Here is a 22,732-nt window from a genome sequence, read left to right on the forward strand (position 1 = left end):
ACTTTATATACTGGTAATAGGTGCAAACTCGGCAAATCCACACAAAAAGACGAATCTCCAAAGTAAAAATAAACAATGAAACCAAATCTGCAAGGTGAGCTCCTTCAACAAAAGTTCACTAGGGGGGGGGGGGGGGGGGGGGAACTCATCCTAAATAATTCTCTTCATGCTTCTACACGAAAAAAGCAGCGACATACACAGTCTCTTCTCTGTCCATAGTCTTCTGTCTGTCTGTCTCTCTTTTATTGTATTTTTTTTTGTCACCCGCTCAGCCTCTCTCCTCTCTCGGACTCCTCTCCCTCTCTCCGGCAGCCTTTCCTGTCCTCTTTTCCCGCCTAGGGCTTCTTGCACTTGCCTTTCTTCTCGCGCTGCTGGAACTTCCGGAGGCGGCGCGCCCACGTGTCCCTCCACTGGATTACCAGGCTGCCTTTGTCCGCCACCACGCCGCTCTGGCCGGGGGAGTCCTCGTCGTTGCCCAGCAGCAGGTACTTCTTGCCCGGCTTGATCTTGGGACACTTGCAGGCCACGTCCTTGGCGCGGACCCACAGGAACTGGTCGCCGCGGCGGATGCGGCTCTCGCCCTGCTTGTAGACGGAGATGATGTTGACGGTGAACTTCCACCACTCGCCCGCCTTGTCCGCCTTCAGGATGTGCACCTGGACGGCTGTGGAGGGGAGGTGGGGGGTGGAGAGAAGAGATTAGACATTGTTCTTAGCATTTCCCTGTTCAAAGCCTTCCCATATCTGCTTCTCGGACCTGATTTAAAAGACACACGGAGTCTCTTGACTATTTATTCTGTGTTCCACTGCTTCACCTTGAACCAGCTCATGTCCATGAACATCTCTGTTACTATGGCCGTCCAGGCAAAAAACACTCTGGAGTCGAGGGTGTCTTGGAAATGGTTCCCATTCTATTGAATTCACTGGCTTGCAGGCGGCAACACAGTGGTACACACAACACACAACACAACACAACACAACACAACACAACACAACACAACAACAACAACACAACACACTTCCTTTCAGCTCAGGTATCTCCTGCACCAGCTTTTCACTGCACATTCAAAGAACTCTGTCATGGTGGCTGGAAAAGTCTCTTCCTCCCAGGCCCACTGGCTCTTTCTCCAGCTGCGACCGTTCTCCAAACAGCAGCAGACCTCCTCGTCCCCAGCAAGCACACGCCTGGAGCTGGTGACTAAAGGGCGAGTTCACAGTGTGGATCCTTCAGTATAAGTGCTGCCTGAGCCATGCATCTATCCATCTAGTCAAGCACGTCCCAAGTGAATTCAAGTCGGGGCTCGACGGGGCTTCACCACGCCCACAACCTACTTGGGAAGGGACTTAAGAAGGCTTTGGTGAACATGCATGGCACGGGCATCAATGCTAACTTGGTCTTCATCGTCATCAGTCTCAACCGCTGACAATCCAACGTCCTCCCCATGCGAACCACTAACCTCTGTAAGCCCCAATAAACTGCGCCAGCAGAAATGGTACCTTAACAGACCCCCATATGGTATAAATAGTCTTATTCTATCCTCAGTGGAACAGGCTGGTCTCTGGCCAGGCTGTGATGTACAGCTGCAAGAGCACCATGTCCACGACTACTGACAGAGCTGTGTGATTTGTCATGTGATTAGGAGGCAGGGTAGAGGCTATTAGAGACGTGAGTTGTAAAGACACTCAGTGATATCACATGATGTATGAACTGGTGCGGTCCACAGAGAGAGGGAGGGAGAGGAAGAAAGAGAGGGTTTCCTCTCACGAATCCATAACCTCGCAGTATCAATATGTATTAGACGGACCATATCGGAGTTATTAAGTGCCGTTATAGCTCATCTTTTGAAATGAACCGCAGTCTCCTTCGGGGTCACTGGTTTCACCTCCAACACGCCGCTTCTAATGGCGATGGTAACGACGATGGCTGTGTTCATGGTACATTCAACGTCCAATGTCAGGTTTTCTACCACACATGTGGTGGATCACAGGGTTGGAATTCAGACTTATTAAAGAACCACCTAAAGTCCCAAACCAGTTTTTCTTCTCGTTCCTTCAGTTGGATGTCTGAGCTTCACTGTGCAGAAACGATGTCTGTGCAGAGTTTGACACTAGAAGGCTGTTTCCACAATCACCCGCTGAAAGTGGAACGTTTCTCTGAGATCATTGAAAATCCAATTTTTAGGGGTGGACCTACAAGCATGATTTGTGACATCACAAATAGTTTGGAAGCCAATCGCTGTCCAATATTCAACTGACAAAAGTGTGATATAGAAAGTTGAAGTCTCCAGTGCACATACACGGAGAAGAATGCCAGACTTTACAGTCAAGTCGAAGATGTCTTTGGTCCAGCAGCAAAACCTTTGAGGTGAAAAATATTTGCATATTCATAGACTCGATAGAGTCTAGATAGATTATGAGTATTTTTTTATACTGTACAAAACATGACTTTAGGGGGTCTTTAACATTTTTCAGATGAGAATGAATTAGCATAATCTCTCTGGGTGATACTTAATCTGTTTAAGCAACGGTTGTCTCCCAGGGTAGTCAGTGTGTCACTGGTGCCTAACCAGCACTTAAATGCTACAGTTTGGTTGATCAGGTGTTTGACCTGATGCTGAACTCTCCCTCCATCAGTCTGTCCCTACCAGCTGCCACCAGCGGAAGGTGCTGTCCTCTCTGTTTGCGTTTGGACAACAGATGCACTGTAAACACTGACATACCACACACACACACGCACGCACGCGCACGCACACACACACACACACACACACACCTCCTCCCACCCCCAGCCTCTGAGTCTTTATAGAGTGTGTCTGTATATCAGCCACACACGCCTGTAGTATGGTTTCCCCATGCCCCATGGAGCCCAGCACCCCTGCTGCTCTTTTCAAAACACTCCTAAACCACCACATTATGCTGTTGGTCTAAGAGTTTGGGATCGGTGTGTGTGTGTGTGTGTGTGTGTGTGTGTGTGTGTGTGTGTGTGTGTGTGTGTGTGTGTGTGTGTGTGTGTGAGTGTGTGTGTGTGTGTGTGTGTGTGTGAGTTACTGTCAGATTAGGGTTTATTACTGTGATCTGTTATGCATTTTGCAGATGCACATCAAGCAGCTTCTCTATGGCTCTCATGGACGTCGCAGCACAAAGCCCCCCTAGTGGCAGCATCATGTACGTCGCAGCACAAAGCCCCCCTAGTGGCAGCAAGGTGAGGCGAAAGTGGATTAGTTTGTGCCCAGAGGATGAAGTAGCAGTTACAAGAGGCGCAAGGGGGGAGACCGATTATTATGAAACAGAATTACAGTAATCTGATTACAAAGATTATGAACTCCACCCCCCCCCCCCCCCCCCCCCCCCCCCCCCAAAAAAAAGAAAACTTGTGTGTGTGTGTGTGTGTGGGGGGGGGGGGGGGGGGGGGGGTTTGCTGGAAAAGACTACACTATACTTTTTTAACTTGGGAAAAAAGTTGAGGTTGAAGCCAGAATTCAATTTTGGAAATAAATTATGGTTGTCTTGAGATTAGTAAACATGTTGTTGTATATGACTATACATTCAGTATACATTCAGTGTCTGTATACATTATGCTAATTAATATATATATATATCAACTGATGCACATTGTATTCCCCGGCTATTTAGACATCTGTCCATGTGTAGGCCTAATCCAATAGTATAGCTTTATTTATAAGGCCATGAAAGGCAAGTTTCACAACTATCTTTAAATGTGAAACCCATTGAGCTGTGACGGTGGTAAGAGTCCTTTCTGCTGAAAAAATAACAATAAAAAAGGAATCTGGCCCCTCTGCATGGAATAGGGTTAGTAAGAAACTCTTGCTTGGTAACATAATGGAGGACTACTGGAAATGGTCAATGCTTTGAGCTGATTGTTTTAGGACTGAGCTCTGTTTCTATTTTGATGTCTTATACCATAGGGTCCCCATTTACAGCCGTAAGGAACCACTTCTTCTTCCACTCGCTTGTTTAGTCAAAGGGCTGTTTGCTGCTTCCACTGTTGCGTTGCAGCGGGACGGAGCTTAGTTGCAGCGGGGCGGTGCTTAGTTCACAGCGGGGCGGAGCTTAGTTGCAGCGGGGCGGTGCTTAGTCACAGCTGGGCGGTGCTTAGTCCAATCAATATTGAACATGCCGTGTGCCGATCAGATGGACGGTTCTCGAGATAGGCAAAGGAAACATACAAACGTACAGACAGAGATTCCTGCCTTTATTTATAGTATGATAACCTGCTTTCCCCCCAAAAAGATGATCTTTCTCTTGATGTTTTGGGTAACAGGTAGGCCACATTTTTTCGTTTTTCCCCAGACTATGAAAGTGCAGGTTGTAAGCTTTCAAAATGTCATACATTGAAATCTGAGAATAGTTAAAGAGGATTATGCGTATTTGAATGTTGGTAATCCTTCAGAGAAAATCGCCCTGAAAGTTGGTGTAACAAGCTAAGTTATAAGTGTCTATATTCAGTGCATTCTCCAGCATCTAAACTTGCTTGCATAAAAAAGTAGACAACTTTTTTCCTTTAAAAAAACAACATTTTATCTTGATTTGTGCGATTTCACGCTTTCCTACTTGTTAGCCTTTTCACCAGAGCGTGTCACATATTCCTGCAGAGGAGGAAACCCAATTTGTCCTCTGCTGCTAAATCACTCATCAGCACCAGCAGGTCCCCTACACACACACACACACACACACACACACATGCACACACACACACACACACACAGGCACACACACACACACACACAGGCACACACACACACACCGCATGCCAAATCAGTGGGGAGGCTCCGTGGTGGGAGGTGAGCATGGGGGTAGAGAGATAGCCCTGTGTTGACTGATGCTTTCTCCAGCTCGTCTCCCTCTGTAGCGCCACACACCAGTAGCAGCCGGTACTGCTCGTTCACATACTTTTAACTGTTCCAGGAGTCATAAACCACACACACACACACACACACACATACGCACGCATGCACGCACACGCACACACACACGCACACACACACACACACACACACACACACAGATGCATGCAGCAAAGTGCGTCAAAGTGGAACAAGTTCTTGGTTCCAGCCAATTAGAGGTTTATGCTCCATATCCTCCACTAAGAGGGCTTTAATTTTAGAGTTGCTACTAGAAACTGCTTTACTGTAGCTGGAGACGCTGGGAGCAGAAACTGCTTTACTGTAGCTGGGAGACGCTGGGAGCAGAAACTGCTTTACTGTAGCTGGGAGACACTGCAAACAGAAACTGCTTTACTGTAGCTGGAGACGCTGCAAACAGAAACGGCTTTACTGTATCTGGAGACGCTGGGAGCAGAAACTGCTTTACTGTAGCTGGGAGACACTGCAAACAGAAACTGCTTTACTGTAGCTGGAGACGCTGCAAACAGAAACGGCTTTACTGTAGCTGGGAGACGCTGCAAACAGAAACTGCTTTACTGTAGCTGGAGACGCTGCAAACAGAAACTGCTTTACTGTAGCTGGGAGACGCTGCAAACAGAAACTGCTTTACTGTAGCTGGAGACGCTGCAAACAGAAACTGCTTTACTGTAGCTGGAGATGCTGCGAGCAGAAATTGCTTTACTGTAGCTGGGAGAAGCTGGGAGCAGAAACTGCTTTACTGTAGCTGGAGATGCTGCGAGCACAAGCTGCTTTACTGTAGCTGGGAGACGCTGCGAGCAGAAACTGCTTTACTGTAGTTGGGAGATGCTGCGAGCACAAACTGCTTTACTGTAGCTGGAGACGCTGCGAGCACAAACTGCTTTACTGTAGCTGGGAGACGCTGGGAGCAGAAACTGCTTTACTGTAGCTAGGAGACGCTGCGAGCACAAACTGCTTTACTGTAGCTGGAGAAACTGCGAGCACAAACTGCTTTACTGTAGCTAGGAGACGCTGCGAGCACAAACTGCTTTACTGTAGCTGGGAGACGGTGTGAGCAGAAACTGCTTTACTGTAGCTGGGAGACGGTGTGAGCAGAAACTGCTTTACTGTAGCTGGGAGACGGTGTGAGCAGAAACTGCTTTACTGTAGCTGGGAGACGCTGCGAGCAGAAACTTTACAGATTGGTTGCATTAATAAAGTAAAGCCCTATAAGAAAAAAGACCGGTTTTCTTTGCAGCACTTGGCAGAGGAAATCCATGCATCTGGCCGTGAGTTTGAGGGTCGTTTAATTAATGAATATGCACAAATGTTAATAGTGGGCACTTATCGCCCATTATGTATTTTTAGCAACTCGTTATCAGACTCGTAGGCATGATCGTTTATTCTAATGCCTATCTATGCGATTCACTTGTGCCATTAAGGCTATAATCATAGGCTATAGTTGAATGCTCCTCCAGTATTGTCTTCAAAGTGGGGCCGTTTCGTCACAGTTTTCCCAAGATGTGCCAGTTTCCACGGCGGCATTAAGGGTGGCATCATCAGAGAGTTCCACTCTGGAACCTGCTTTCAGGTTTGCAGGCCCCAATAACGCTGTTGTCATGGAAACGGAAGGCCAAAACACAGCAACAGTTCATATACAGGGAGCGTTGTCGTGTAAACTGGGCCTAAGGATGACTAGCTCAGAGACAGAGGTCCTCTCCTGACATCAGCGGTGGGTTTAGGGTCGGGCTGGAAGAGGAGGTGTCAGTGTTGCCAGATGGCAAATGTTGAATTATCGTACCAGAGGGTCAAAATTATCGTTTTTGGAGTGAAATTATCGTACGCCCCCTCCCCAGCGCGGCGCGCCTTTGGCGCGCCTATGTCCGGGCGGCTGCGGCTGATCACAGGCTACTTTTTGGACTTAACATGATCTCAGCCTGCGTTGCAACAACAACAAAACACCCTGCAACAGCTTTGAGCCAGCCAGTGAATAAAGCGTTGCTTTCAACCACACATTGGCTGCACATATGTTGTCTGAAGAGATAATTGTATAAACAGATATAGAGTGATAGACGTAGAATTCGACTGAGTGTCACATGAAATTATCGTACATTTGGGGGATTTTGGGATTATTGATCGTACATCGTACAGAGGTCGAAATTATCGTACAAATACGATAATTATCGTACGTCTGGCAACGCTGGGAGGTGTCTATAATCCCCCCCCCCCCCCCCATAACGACCCCCCCCCCTTCCATAACTCCTTCAAATCCTCCAACGGGACAAAAGCCCAGGGCCTGTCCGTCAAGCTGCTGAGGTATGCCACAAGGAGCTTAAAAAGAAGGATAGGACATCACTCACCTCACAGCGTTCCAATCTTACATTGGGGCCAGTCTATAGACTAGAGTACCGCAGGGATGACGTATTTTTGTAGGCTTTATCCAGAAATCGCCGCCATTTGTTTCCTCAGGGGGAAAGTCTATGGGGTTTTAGAATGGGGATTTCACTTAAATGCATAAAATAAGGTCTGTGGTTAACAAAGGTTTATGGAAACGCGAACCTGGGTTCTGCATGATCATCTTCACAAACGTGAATAACTTTTATGCCTTTTGAAGCGTTTTATAAAAATCCGTTAGGGTTAGGGTTAGGGTTACCATTTTATTATTGGTGTCCAAACAGATCATGACTCTGTCCAGCAGCTGCATATAGCTCAACTCCAGCTAACTACTACACCGTGATACATGACCAAACAGGGCATCGGTCAACATCACGTAAGTGTTTTCTTTAATCTGATGGAAGCATTTTTCAATCAAAGGTGATATGATGGTTTATAGTGTGACTTCCATGCCTGCCCCATTCACTTCAATACAACTGGCCCTAGTGCAAAATTCAAAAGCTGTGACATGATGTCTTATCCTTCTTTTTAGGATCCTTGGTATGCCGCGGTATGCCGCCGCTTGGATGACCGCTTCAGCAGCCTGACTTCAATCAGAGAGGGGGAGGAGGGGGGCGGGGCGAGGGGAGAGGTCACATGACTCAGCCACACCTTGAATGGCGTGGAAGACGGACGCTCACAGGAATGCAGCAGAAACCAATGGGTGGAGGGGGCGGGGCTGGAGCGGGCGGTGGGCTGCCTTAATGAGGACCTCTTAGAGAGCACCCACTGTCCGTCACACTGCCTCTGCTTTATCCGCTTTGGTCTTAAATGCCTGCTGGGCTGTCCATCAAGGAGACCCCCCTCCCCCCCTCTACACACACACACACACACACACACACACACACACACACACACACACACACACACACACACACACACACACACACACCTCAGCCTAATTCGTCATCACTCTTTCTCTCAAGGCCCCTTTCTCTCTCTCTCTCTCTCCTCCTGTGTGTCTGCCTCTCTCCACCTCCTTGAAGATCCGTTCTGTTTGATCCTTTGTCTCTGTCGTAGGAAAGCTGGAGTAAGCCGTCAGTCAAATGCCTCAGCTGGAAACTACTGGGGCTCCCCCGGTGGCAACAGGCTGGACTGAGATGTATGAGGTCCCCCCCCCCGAAAGAAACAAAACAACTTTTGCACAAGCCTCAACCTTCAGTTCTAAAAAATGAGGTCAAGGCAGAAGTACCAAAAACTGCAGTACCTCGAATGGCCGCTGGGAGCCATTTCCCATTCACCCCATGTTAAAAGGACTACGACTTTACTGACTTTACCATAGAAAATAGCTAATTTCACCGTTCATGACAACTGTACGTGGGTGAAATTTTGATATAACTCACCTGTTGTACAATTTATGGCTGCAAAGAGCAAAGAGAAGTCTGATTGGATGGAAGTCAATGGGAAAATGATCCGACTTCTTACTTGATTTATGACCTCAGTAAACACTTTCCTAACGAGTTCATGGTCTCAATCACTAGTTTCAAGTCTTCTTCAGTATGGTCTTCATTTTGTAGATTATGGTCCCATTTAGAGTAAAATACTGTAGGTCGATAAACTATAGACTATTTTGGGGGCGTGATTGACAGGTCACCTGTCCAGTGATCGTGCAATTCGCCGATCACGGACCAATAGCAGGCCGCAGCTCTTCTAATCCAATATGGTCCCTTCTGGCTCCAAGAAAAACAAGATGGTGACGGTCATAATGTCAAACTCAAGGCTTCAAATCGGGACTCCAGAAACCAATGGGTGCCGTCATGGTGGATACCGTACATCCATATTTGTATACAGTCTATGCGTTGTCCGTACCTGTGTTGTATTCCAGGTCTATTGGTTATCAGGTGTAGAAAATAAGAGCACATTGTGACCAAACCTCTCCTTGGCAACGACGCAATCTTCCTTTAACTCTCCTTCACCCCCGCAATATGTCTCACTTACAGAGGCTTGGTTTGGACCTACTGGAGTTTTGGACTACAAACTGTAATCTACTCTCATTTATAACCAATGTTCCCCCCGTTGAGATGGTGGTTATGGCTCCATTCGGCCTAGAAACTGAAATAATCATAGTTTATTCAGTTATACGGTAAGCTTCTCTTATATCAGGAGAATTTCCTCATACTCTCTTCATTTAATACTTTTCCAATTTTCCTCCAAAACTCTGTCTGTAAATACTATAACTCCTTCACTGCTTTCCCCGCTGCAGAACGGGCAACCTGCTCAAAACCGGTTTCAACCTGAGCCAAGATCATGAAAAAGTCTTCTTTTGTTACATCTGAGGAGGCCTTGTTTTTTTAGACGTTTTTTTTTTCTGATTTTTCTCCCATTTTCTCTTGTACTTGTGGCCAATCCCCCCTGCTGTCCTGGTCATTGCTAACCCCTCTGCCGATCTGGGGAGAGTTGTAGACTAGCACATGTTTCCTCCGGTACATGTGCAGTCGCCAGTGAGGAGTTTCACCGGCAGGACGTAGCGTGTGGGAGAATCTCGCTATTCCCCCCCCAGTTCCTCTCCCCCCTGAACAGGCGCCCCCCGGTTGACCAGAGGAGGCAGTAGTGCAGCGACCAGGCTTCCTAGCCCTAGCCGTTCGGCCGGACTGTGCGTTGTCTGTTCCTACTCACCGTAATCTTTCTTGCAGTACTTCTTCATGTTGATCTTCAGTTTGCCTTTGGACGCCTTGCAGTAGGAGTCACAGTCTGTGAGCGGAGGGAGGGAGAGACAGAGAATCACAATCGGAATTCTTTTATTTGCAAGGTATGTTTTCACATACTAGGAATGTGTCTTGGTGTGAGGAAGAAGAGACAGAGAGAAGGTCTTGAGATCATAATACTGGCAACACATGGAGGATTTCCCCCGGCTGACCGGCCCGGTCGCCTGAATGAAATGTTGCAGTTGACGTTTCTGCAACCCGTGGATAAAGTGAATGTCAACATTTGTGAACAAAGATTTGTTGCATATCAACATTTCTAGATACGCGTATAGCCTATCAGTGTCATACACGTCATAATGTGCTATTGAAATGGCCTAGTGGCCAGTCAGGGTACTGCGGTCAGGGTGGATGGAGGGCTTATAAACCTACAAAGGAGGGCCGTGTTCGATCCCCAGCGTTTCCAAAGTCTACATTTCAACTGTGACGGTTTTGTGATTTAAGCCTCACCCAAAACCATAACCCTAACCATGTTGTTTTACTTATACCAAGTTGTTTTATTTTTTGCATAATGTTTTCAAATTAACTGGAAACTCGGCTACGTTTTTAAAATAACCGACATTTACAAATTTCCGTTGGAAAATAAACCGTCACAAACCGTTTTTTCCGTGTTTTGCAGAAACGCACACTGCCAACACTTTATTCTGGTTGGGCACATCTGTCTGGTGCGATTGTGTGGTCTAATGGGAGTGGGACGAGGCCACTACAGAAACAAGCAGACAATAGGGGTGCGTGTGTGTGTGTGTGTGTGTGTGGGTGTGTGTGTGTGTGTGTGTGTGTGTGTGTGCGTGCGTGCGTGGGTGTGTGTGTGCGTGCGTGCGTGCGTGCGTGCGTGCGCGCGCGGTGGGGGTGTCCTGCACTTTCGCCTGTGTCTACAGCCTCCGTGCGTAATGGCGAGGAGGAGGACCACACGGTACCACCAGCGGTGGTTTTGAGAACCCGTTCCACAAATTAGCGCTGCCATCATCCACCCACTCATTCCCTGTCAGAGCAGCACTGTGGGAATGAGTAAGACCTACAGACCCCCCACCACCCCATCTCACCGCCCCCTCCAAATTACCCCGGGATGCCTTCAAGGCCCCTGCGAGGACCATGTCAAGCTTTAGCATATTGCAGTGCGGGGGAAAGGAGGGGTACTGGCGGGCAGCTATGGTGGGGTGTGAGGAGCGGGGGGGGGGGGGGGGTTGAAGGTGGGGTAAGGGGGTCACTGCCACACAAAGGGAGGTCAGGAAGGGAAAATTAGCCATCCATGAAGCGTTAGGCAGAAAGGCCTTTTTTGTGTGGAGGTGGGGGGGGGGGGGGGTGTCCACTCTACGGTCCGTGAACAAATAAATACCTCATGCAGGCAGAGGGGTCGCCCCAATCGCTCTGTGGCCTTCTGCTGCGGGGGGGAGCGCGCGTGCACATACACACAAGCTGTGTTTGAGCTGGATGAGCTGTAGTAAAGGCTTGAAGCCTGTGGGGGAGCTAGCGTGCGTGCACATACACACAAGCTGTGTTTGAGCTGTAGTAAAGGCTTGGAGCCTGTGGGGGAGCTATAGCGCGTGTGCACATACACACAAGCTGTGTTTGAGCTGTAGTAAAGGCTTGAAGCCTGTGGGGGAGCTATAGCGCGCGTGCACATACACACAAGCTGTGTTTGAGCTGTAGTAAAGGCTTGGAGCCTGTGGGGGAGCTATAGCACGCGTGCACATACACACAAGCTGTGTTTGAGCTGTAGTAAAGGCTTGAAGCCTGTGGGGGAGCTATAGCACGCGTGCACATACACACAAGCTGTGTTTGAGCTGTAGTAAAGGCTTGGAGCCTGTGGGGGAGCTAGCGCGTGTGCACATACACACAAGCTGTGTTTGAGCTGTAGTAAAGGCTTGGAGCCTGTGGGGGAGCTATAGCGCGCGTGCACATACACACAAGCTGTGTTTGAGCTGTAGTAAAGGCTTGAAGCCTGTGGGGGAGCTATAGCACGCGTGCACATACACACAAGCTGTGTTTGAGCTGTAGTAAAGGCTTGAAGCCTGTGGGGGAGCTATAGCACGCGTGCACATACACACAAGCTGTGTTTGAGCTGTAGTAAAGGCTTGGAGCCTGTGGGGGAGCTAGCGCGTGTGCACATACACACAAGCTGTGTTTGAGCTGTAGTAAAGGCTTGGAGCCTGTGGGGGAGCTATAGCGCGCGTGCACATACACACAAGCTGTGTTTGAGCTGTAGTAAAGGCTTGGAGCCTGTGGGGGAGCTAGCGCGCATGCACATACACACAAGCTGTGTTTGAGCTGTAGTAAAGGCTTGGAGCCTGTGGGGGAGCTATAGCGCGCATGCACATACACACAAGCTGTGTTTGAGCTGTAGTAAAGGCTTGGAGCCTGTGGGGGAGCTAGCGCGTGTGCACATACACACAAGCTGTGTTTGAGCTGTAGTAAAGGCTTGGAGCCTGTGGGGGAGCTAGTGCGTGTGCACATACACACAAGCTGTGTTTGAGCTGTAGTAAAGGCTTGGAGCCTGTGGGGGAGCTAGCGTGTGTGCACATACACACAAGCTGTGTTTGAGCTGTAGTAAAGGCTTGGAGCCTGTGGGGGAGCTAGCACGTGTGCACATACACACAAGCTGTGTTTGAGCTGTAGTAAAGGCTTGGAGCCTGTGGGGGAGCTAGCGCGTGTGCACATACACACAAGCTGTGTTTGAGCTGTAGTAAAGGCTTGGAGCCTGTGGGGGAGCTAGCGCGTGTGCACATACACACAAGCTGTGTTTGAGCTCGATGAGCTGTAGTGAAAGCTTGAAGCGCTTGGTCTGTGCTTCATCTACCTTCACACATATTTGAACTGCCTCAGAAATCGGACAAATCACAGGAAACCGTAAATCCAAAGTTTGCTGTGTTTTGAAGTCATGGAAATGATCTACTACTATTTTTCACCGCTCTTTCAGACACGCATTTGTGTGATTTAGATCAGTGGTTCTCAATGTGGGGTCCGGGGACGCCGAGGGGTCCTTGAGGGGGTTCTAGGGGGTCTTAAAATGTACCTTTATATCACAAGACGTTAACACAATTAGAAACTGTGACTACTACTATTTTTGATCATATATCTTTCTCTGTTATATCTCATAACTACAACATAAACAGTCCTAGAATTCTGGACAAAATCATAGAAGTAATCAATAGAAGTATTTTCAGATTTAGGTCTGAGAGACAAAATCTCACCAAATGGGGGGGGGGTCCGGGGCTGTAGGGGGACGTTGATTATGAAAAAAGATTGACCATCATGCTGTCTAGATCATAACTGGCCCCGCTCCTTCTCCAAACATCTCATCATGCGTCTGCACGCGCGTGCCATCCGCTTTATGATCGATTACCAAGAGGTGAAGGAGGCTCGACTTTAGCCCGTCCTCCACTTTGTTGGCTTTAACCCCCGCAGTCCAGAAAGCTGATTGCCCCATGCTGTGCTGTCACACTGCCAGCCACTTACAGTGAGGCCCACAATGTGTTCCCCCCCTTTCTCTCCTGGCTTTTGCCCTCTCCCAAGTTACTGACACAAATTGGATCCAGAGTATTTGCTTGGTTTACACTTGAGTGTAACGAGTATAGTAAAAGAAACCGGGGAAAGAGATAGAGAGAGAGAGAGAGAGAGGAAGAGAGAGGAAGAGAGAGAGAGGGGGAGAGGGAGAGAGAGAGAGGGAGGGAGAGAGAGAGGGGGAGAGGGAGAGAGAGAGAGAGAGAGAGAGAGAGAGAGAGAGAGAGAGAGAGAGAGAGAGAGAGGAAGGGATGACATGGGAGTGACGGGGCAGAGGAAGAGGGATGGGAGCTTTCAGGACAGCCCTGAATATGAACAAACTTCATTGTTGGGGGAGCAGATCTTTGCTCCATGCCTTCACTCCCCTTTATACTGTGTTTGAATGAGGTTGCCGGGGCAACAGCGCCACCAGGAAAAATGCCCCCCCCCCCCCCCCCAAAAAAAAAGGGAGGGGGGGGGGGGGAGAGTGAGCGAGAGGAGGGCAGGCGGGGGAGAATGGATACTGGTAGAGAGTGAAGCAGTGAAAAGAAGAAGACAGAAGTGAATCTATCAGAGGAGGAGGAAGAGGAGGAGGAGGAAGAGGAGGATTTCAAGTAACACCCCCAAAATCAGCAAAAGGCCCAAAGCTGCATGGTGCTGCTGCATGGTAGCAAATAGATTGAGCAACAACAACAACAACAACAACAAAAACAAAATAGCAAAGTAAATGAAACAGTAGGAGGAGTCTATATCAGCGGCGCCTGATTACCATGTAAATGACAGGCGGGGGAGGTGGGGGGGGGGGGGGTCTGTGGAAAGGCGGCTTTGTTTTCTCATAACCCCCCCTTGATGCCATCATGATACCCCTTTGATAGCCTCTCGTTCCCCATTAGTGTACCCCTGAGACGCCCGCCCGCCCCGGGCCCGGCCCGGAGCACCCCGACATCCCCATTTAGGGCCAGGCGGTCCCCTACGGCGAGGACAAATGTTCCCTTTGTGCACGCGCTGCGAGCAGAGGGGGGGGGGGGGGGGGGAGTGGGACCGGGCCTGGCAGCGCCGGCCCAGCTAAACGGCGCCGTGCGTGTTCCGAGTAGATGTAGTTACCTCTGAGCTTTGTGTCCTGGCTTTTTCTTCCAGAGGATTGAGAAGTAACTGAGAAGTGGACCTCTGCCCTCCCAACTCTATCAAAGTCTCCGTAGAAGTAGCATTTGAGCTAATCGCTTTCCCTCGGGAGGCTGCTTATACCAGAGTGGAGATAAGATACGACGCTGTACAGCTGAACTCCATGTCTTTGAGCCAGAACTTTACAGTAACATACATTGGGGCAAAACCCGGTTGTGTTCAGTTCGGTGGCTACAGTGGGAGCCTGGGAGGTAGACCCAAAATCACCCGAAATAGAAAAACACAGACAAACATAGATTGTGGCATGCAGATCGAAACAGTGGAGTTCCCATGTTTGTCTGCTAAATCAAACCAGGAGACGAGACGGAGAGCTTAGCACGAGATGTTAGCGCAAAGATCTAAACAAAACCAATGAACCCGGGAAGCATGCAGGAAACTTAACTGGAAGCTTTTCCGCAAACACGTCCGTAAGAACCTGGCGAAACTAGATTCTGTGGCAAGTATACCGCCCAAAGATTTGCACACAATTAAGTAGAACAACCAAACAACAAATAGGTTATTTGCCTCTGGTTACTACGTTTTTACTCTGCAAAACAGGCTAGAACATCCTGAGGTCATTCTGAGTCTAGAACCCTATTTCTTCGTGGACAAATTGAGGAGTTCTTGCTTCTCGCGGAAACTGGGTAGACATGGAACAGAGATGGCGAGACGTTTTGCTCAACAATTCAGGGTGTGTGGAGGAATGCGAGTTCTGGTCGGGTTTCTACAGTATTGCGCAAATCAAGGGGGCAACATTCCCTCTGTTGAAATGCACGGGACGGATGGAAGCTTCTGGCCAGACTCGGGGGCAGAGGAGCTGTCAGAGGTATCACAGCGGTGACACAAGGAGGTGTGACTGAAGGCCCAGGAGGAGGTGTGACTGAAGGCCCAGGAGGAGGTGTGACTGAAGGCCCAGGAGGAGGTGTGACTGAAGGCCCTGGAGGAGGTGTGACTGAAGGCCCAGGAGGAGGTGTGACTGAAGGCTGAAGGCCCAGGAGGAGGTGTGACTGAAGGCCCAGGAGGAGGTGTGACTGAAGGCCCTGGAGGAGGTGTGACTGAAGGCCCAGGAGGAGGCGTGACTGAAGGCCCAGGAGGAGGTGTGACTGAAGGCCCAGGAAGAGGTGTGACTGAAGGCCCTGAAGGCCCAGGAGGAGGTGTGACTGAAGGCCCAGGAGGAGGTGTGACTGAAGGCCCAGGAGGAGGTGTGACTGAAGGCCCAGGAGGGGGGCTTTCTCCCTCCAGCAGACTGATTGAGAAACAAATTGCAGCAAATAAAGCATGTAATTAGATTATAGAGCCCTGTTTGCTGCTCCGTGCCCCCGCTCCACTCTGAGACCTAGAGCAGCGTGGCCGAGTCCTGTCCAGCAGAGAGAGAGAGAGAGAGAGAGAGAGAGAGGGAGGGAGAGAGAGAGGGAGAGAGAGAGAGAGAGAGAGAGAGAGAGGGAGCGAGAGAGAGAGAGAGAGAAGAGAGAAGAGGAGAGAAAGGAGCTCCCCCTCGCCCTCCTCCCCTTCCCTCCTTGCATTGTCCAAGAGTAAAAAGAGCGTTTGTTTTCGATCGGCAGCGAGAGCCAAGCCGGGGGGAAGACAACAGCCAGTGGAGAGGCTGTTTATGATTCTTGACCTGATTTGAGATTCTTTGGTTCTGGGTGGCGTGGCGTCGGTCCTGATGACTCGGGTCAAACCGCATTACTGTAACTGATGACTTTCAGATGAGTCAATGGGTGCTGGGCTCAGTGTTGGTTCTCACCCAGCGTGCAGACAGCAGAGACAGCAGGAGAAAGAGGCCCTGGCTGCCACGGGGTTCTCGTGTTGTCAGAACGGGGCTTTCGCGTGCCAGAAACACAATCAAACGCAAAAAAAAAAAAAAAAAAAAAAAAAGCGTTATCGATAATGAGAATTTGATACGGCTCAATTTTTCCTGCTTATTGCAAGTCGTGTCTCTCGCCATTACTGTTGTCTCTCTTCCCTCGCTCGAGTGGCGGTAACAGGATCCCACGATGACACGACTCTGAAGGGCGTATGGAACGAGACTCACGTCCAAAACATCTAAGGAGGGGTGCGCTGCAAATTCTGATCACTTCCAGCCCGTGGACACACACACACACACACACACACACACACACACACACACACACGCTTGTTATCCTTATCGTCCTCATCATCATCATCATCATCATCATCACCGGCACCATCATCATTAGTTCCTCTCAGTCACAGCCTGTGTATCCTGACAGGGCAGGGCGGCCATGGCAGGTCAGCGGCGGTTAATCCCCTCCACATGCAGACGTCTCTGTCACGACCCGTGGGAGTGGCCACTCACACCATCCGTGACCCAGCAACACAATGTGTGTTTTGTCTGGGGGGGGGGTGGGGCCACACCATCGGAGGTATTCGCCATGCATTCCAGCACGCCATGCGCTCCACAAGGGGGGAGGAGTCATGGTTTGCAGGAGACAAATTAATATCCACTCCACCCCCCCCCCCAAAAAAAAAGTCTCCATTCAACGCCCCCCCACTCGACTGAGGCACACAAGGAGGCACCTGCCTCACAGCTGTCGGCCCAACACCCCTAGTCAACTACACACGCACGCACACGCACACACACACACACACACACACACACACACACACATGCGCACCCAAACACACACGCACCCAAACACACACACACACACACACACACACAATCCAGGTGCCATTTTTACTCATATTTATTTCCCTCTACATTCCTTTATTATATTGATTTATTATATTATTTATCCCAATTCCTTCCTCTCTTCCTTATTATTATTTTTCCTCCATATTGGTTTCTTCACATTCTTCTTCTTCCTTTTTGTTCTCCATCTTTTTTCTTCTTATTCTTTCCTCCATATTTCACCATCTTTTCATTTGTTCTTTTCTTCTCTTAACTCTTCCTCTTTTCTCAATTTTTCCCTTTTTAGTTTCTCAATTGTTTTGTTGCTATTTATTGTTGACTAATTTATTACCTCCGCCAAAGAGGTTGTGTTTTTGGTGTCGTTGTTTGCCTGTTTGTTTGCTTGTTTGTCTGTCTGTCTGTCTGTTTGTCAGCAGGATTACGGAAAAACTACTGGCCCAATTTCCATGAACCTTGGTGGAAGTGTGTAGCATGGGCCAAGGAAGAACCCAGAACATTTTGGAGTGGATCTGGATCCGACTGACGAACAAGCAATAATAGGGAATAACAGCGGGCCTTGGCGGAGGTCCACAATCTCCGAGTGCCTTTCTAGTCATTGATTATTAATCCGTAAAATAATTGATGCATTTTTGTGTCGTCTTTTGCTTTTACGTATCATCACTTCATGCTCTGTAAAGCATTTGGAAAATTGTCTTTCTAAAAGGCTGCAGCATAAATACAGTGTATTATCATTATCAATATCATTAACACATTATTGTTATTGTTGATCTATCTCATCAGTCTCTCTATGCTGCTATGCTAGCAGGGATATGGTGTGCATACGCTGCAAGATGTGGAGGAAAATATTATTGAGGCGATGCTCTGATAAGAACACAGCACATCTGTTTGCAATCACACGTCGGGTGATATCATAGCTGCTCACATAGCAGGCGGTGCAGAGGTGTGCTGGCTGGCTGGCTGGCTGCGCGACCCTCTGAGCAGAGCCAGTAATGTATGCATCCTCTGGGCCTGGAGCCTGGCTGGGTGGTCCCTCTGCTGCCCCTGGATCTGACGTGACCAACGCAACTGTGTCCGTCAAGGTGCTCCACCTCCTCGCAATCTGCTTGATTTCAGCCTGTCCAGGCTGAATGGCTGAGCACACGCAGCCTTGCCCATTACACTGATGTGAGGGAATTCCCACCAGTCGCCATTGTGATGAGATGAGCTGTGCGAGCGAGGCATGACACTGTTTCCTCTAGGTTGTGTTTACATTGGTTCCACCATGACACGGCTTCATCAATGGGATTAGAAGAAGAGGCTTTTGCACCTTCCTATTAGGATGTAGCTAAAGGCAAAAATGGAGGAGTGAACTGGATGGAGAGGTCTTGGGATAGGCTTCTTACTAATTTGAGACTCGTCCTCAAAAGACTTGAGGTTTGACTTGGACTCGACATTTGGGACTCGTGAACAATCTTTGTTTGTGTGCATTAACGTTAAGGAAATGTCTACTAATAATAATGTCAACTAATCAATGCTGATACTGTATGCTAATAGATAAAGGAGTGAGGATAATACAGTACATGTTTTGAATTCCTTAGTTTTAGCTATGCAGTGTTCTAAACACACCGGATTACATCCAGCAGATGATAGAATGCTCATCCACCATAAGAGACTTGAGACTTGACTTGGACTTTTAAAAAAAAGACGCGATCATCTCTAGAGGTGCTGTAAAATTCAAACTTATAATTTCTCGCGACTGAAAGAATTGGATTCACCAAATAACCTAACAAAAAAGAAATAGGATAATTTTTGCAAATATATTGTTTGTTTTTATTTATGAGCTGGAGAAAAAATTCCCGCACCCCCAAAAAATGGTTCCTGCTGACAAGAGGCGGGGGCCACAGATAAAACTCCAGATATTCTCACGCAGCGCCACCTACAGGGCCATGTGAAGACAAAGCGTGAAACAGAGGGAGACGAAGGAGGTGGAGGAGAGAGGAGAAAAGGGATGGAAGGAGAAAAGAAAGAGAGAGGTGGAGGAGGTGCCTGCGGTGTCAATCCAGGCTGTCCGCCCGGGGAGTGCCGGGGACCTCCGAGGGCCCAGCAACAGCTGTGGGGGCCTCTCGCACGCTAGGCCCGCACGCGCACACACACACACACACACACACACACACACACACACACACACACACACATGCGTACATACACACGTACACATCCTCGCATCACGGGTGAGACAGAAGAAACCCACTGCGAGCTCTCGATGACTCAACTTTTTCCACCATGAGGCCAAAGGACAAAATGTGGTGCTGGTTCCAGCAGGGTTCACACAGGTCATGTCTGTTTACCGAACATGTGTTCACACAGGTCATGTCTGTTTACCGAACATGTGTTGCATATGTTTCCTCCATGTCATAAGCTACACTGCTATTGGAATAAAGGGAAGAAATCATGTATTGATCAGGTGCACATGTAAAATAATTATCCACATGTGAATAATATGGATGTAGTGATGATGATGATATCGGTATCGGCTAATAAAGGCTTTAAAATGTAATATTGGCATCGACCTGAAACGAACATTTCTGCCGATACGACAGGCCGATAAAATGATGCTTTAATTATGCCCAAATGCTTGATGCTTGAATGAATGAATGGATGAATCAATCAATCAATCAATCAATCAATCTTACAGTTTTCTTTGAAAGAAAATGTTACATAAAAATGGCATGTTTTAGTTGAAGTCGTTTTCTTATTTTGATAAATTTTTTATGTTGTAATTATGTCTGCATGATATGGGCAGGCATACTAATGTGTTAATTCCACTACAGGAGAGAGCTGAAATTAGGTGGAAAGATTGTGTGTGTGCAGTGATGAACAGTGCAAGTCTTCTACAAGGATATCATGGTAAACTAAAAACTGAGATGAAAAAGACGATAATTGTAAAAAGTAGGGGTGTCACGATACACTCAGTTCACGATACGATACGTATCACGATACTGGGTTCACGATAACGATACGATACGATACGATTTTAACAATATTTTTTTAAACTTGAATAATGACAATATATGACTGGAAAAGTAGTATTTTATTTGAAATGCACAAATACAAAACATGCTGTTGTGGGCAATTGTTATTACAATAACAACTAGAAAAAACATGAGATTGGAGATAAGGCTTATCTTGAAATAGAATGAGTTACACCTTCACTTAGATTTACTTTGAACTAAAAGGTTTCTCAGCAGTATAAATTCTCATTATGCATCTTCAGTTTTTCTTCAAACTCAAACAACAAGACTTTTCTTAGTCTATTTTTTATGCATCTTCAGTTTTTCCTGTCAAGTAAACAGTTTTGCCAGAAACTCAATTGAATGGTTTCTCTCCTGTATAACTTCTCATGTGTCTCTTCAGAGACTTGTTCAACTGAACTACTTTCCACACATTGAACTTCAACAAACAAAGACGTTTCTTTGTCTACTTTTGAAAAAAAAAAAAAAAAATTTTTTTTTTTTTTTTTTTTCACGATATGAGATTTCATCTCAACGATACATATCGTGACGTTTTACTATCGCGAAATTTCGTGGGACGATATATTGTGACACCCCTAGTAAAAAGTAATAAAATAAAATAAAAACATTGTCGTAAATTGAAATACATTTTTAAACTAGACTGTGTAAATAATAAATAAATCCAATCAATTGTAAAAGCAAGGAAATTTCTCTGACATTTCTACTTTTTTGCTGTATCGAAAACATACAGAACTGTGACGCCACTGTGTCGTATCGAACCAAACCGAACCGAACCGAACCGAACCGTGAATTTTGTGAACCGTTACAGCCTGATTCCATATCGATATTGGCATTCATCCAAAAGAGTTGGAAAATATTGGCATCACGGATTGGCAAAAATATATATAATCCAATATCATGTATCCCTACTTAATGCCATATTGTCCACCAAGATAGCAGAGCAAAATCAGAGCTGCAATGCTTTGACGGTGCAGTCAGTGGCTTCCTGTGCAGACCACAAACTATAATGTCCAACAGGAACAAGCAGTGATCTGATCTGCTTCCCTCATTCCTTCAGTATCACTGCCTGTACTGGCCCTCTCTGGCTTTACTGCATCAGCCCGGAAAGAGAGAGAGAGAGAGAGAGAGAGAGACCCCCGCAGACCCACACCCCGCTGCGCCGCAGTTAGCCTGATTAATTGTGAAAGTGTGAAGCATAAGGAGGCCGCCCTGGATTACTTTCATATTCATGAGACGCCCTAATAAGGCAACAGGGATCCAATTTAGACGGTGCGTTCCACTTGTGAGGGGAATAAGGCGTGTTGCGTTACTCCCACAGCCATCAATACACTCTCCCACAACATCCTGCTCCTCTTTTATCCAGACAGGATGTGTGCATCATGTGACCACGGCTGTATATTATTACACATTTCTAGAAATGAATCCATACGAACTTCATACATTTAGAACTTCAACAAATATACAGAGAATATTGGACGTACGTCACGCCACAGAACTCACCTGATGGTTCCTCTGTGCTGCTGGCTGTGGTTGTAGGAGGTGCGACTGGAATCTCTGCTCCCAGGGAAAACATGGCATAGACACAAAGCAACATCAGTTCCATATCATATCATATTATATTATTTTATATAAATAAATATTATGTATATACAGTGAGTGTCGGAAGGTGCGCATGTGTGTGCGTGTATATTTTATATGAAAGACAAAACAGAACAAGTCTAAGAAATGAAAATATCTTTGCTCTGTTATTTATTTTATTAACCCCCCCCCCCCCCCCCCCCCCAGCAGACAAGCGTTTAGTGTAAATCTGCGATTATTTGCGCACGAGATACCTCAGTGCCAGAGAGAACAGTGTTCTTTCTCCCTGGCTCAGGTGGAGATACAGTATATCTGGAGATTAGATCGACAGGGCGATTGCAGCGCACCATGTGGGGGGTAAAGTCAGGTGTGAAATATGTAACTGTTATCTCCCTGTCTTTTTGACACCCTGCTCACCCTGACGCATGTGGGCGGATTTGATGTCTCAAGACTTGATTCTCTCAGAACCTCCTGCCTACTCGGCTCGTTACTCACAAGCAGGCTGACGGAAGCTGACACTCAGGGAAACCATGCATGAAGGGAGCTCTCCTCTTATCGTATGTATCTCCAAAGGAGCACAATGGCAACAGGAACATATCCAACACACATAATGCATTTTTGTTACTGTGGGCGAGGGGAGAGAGAGGGGGGGGGGGGGCAGTGTGGCAGGGGGGTGAAACAAGGACAAAGCTACAAAGATGGATCAGAAGGGACAGATACAGTACAAAGACGTGGATGCTGGTGGTGGTTTTAGTTGTGGGCAGAAGGAAGCAAGAAAGAATCAAGTCTTTTGATCCAAAATCATTTGGGATTAAATAGTAACTAATGTAGGGTACTGAACTCATCTGCT

The 22,732-nt window shown here is 47.6% G+C and overlaps 1 protein-coding gene across 1 annotated transcript in view; it reads right to left on the reverse strand.

Moving 5' to 3' along the window:
• Positions 1-335: 335 nt before the first annotated feature.
• ntn1a (netrin 1a) overlaps positions 336-22,732 on the reverse strand; it is a gene marked incomplete at both ends in the record, with an annotated part of 76,270 nt that continues 53,873 nt past the window's right edge. Inside the window, 3 exons of the mRNA XM_083655851.1 lie at positions 336-664; positions 9,911-9,985; positions 21,805-21,858. Of these exons, the coding sequence (XP_083511977.1) occupies positions 336-664; positions 9,911-9,985; positions 21,805-21,858 (458 nt within the window). The remainder of the gene's footprint in view (positions 665-9,910; positions 9,986-21,804; positions 21,859-22,732) is intronic.

The sequence above is a fragment of the Poromitra crassiceps genome (assembly GCF_964638095.1).
Source record: "Poromitra crassiceps genome assembly, chromosome: 19".
Taxonomy (NCBI): Eukaryota; Metazoa; Chordata; class Actinopteri; order Beryciformes; family Melamphaidae; genus Poromitra; species Poromitra crassiceps.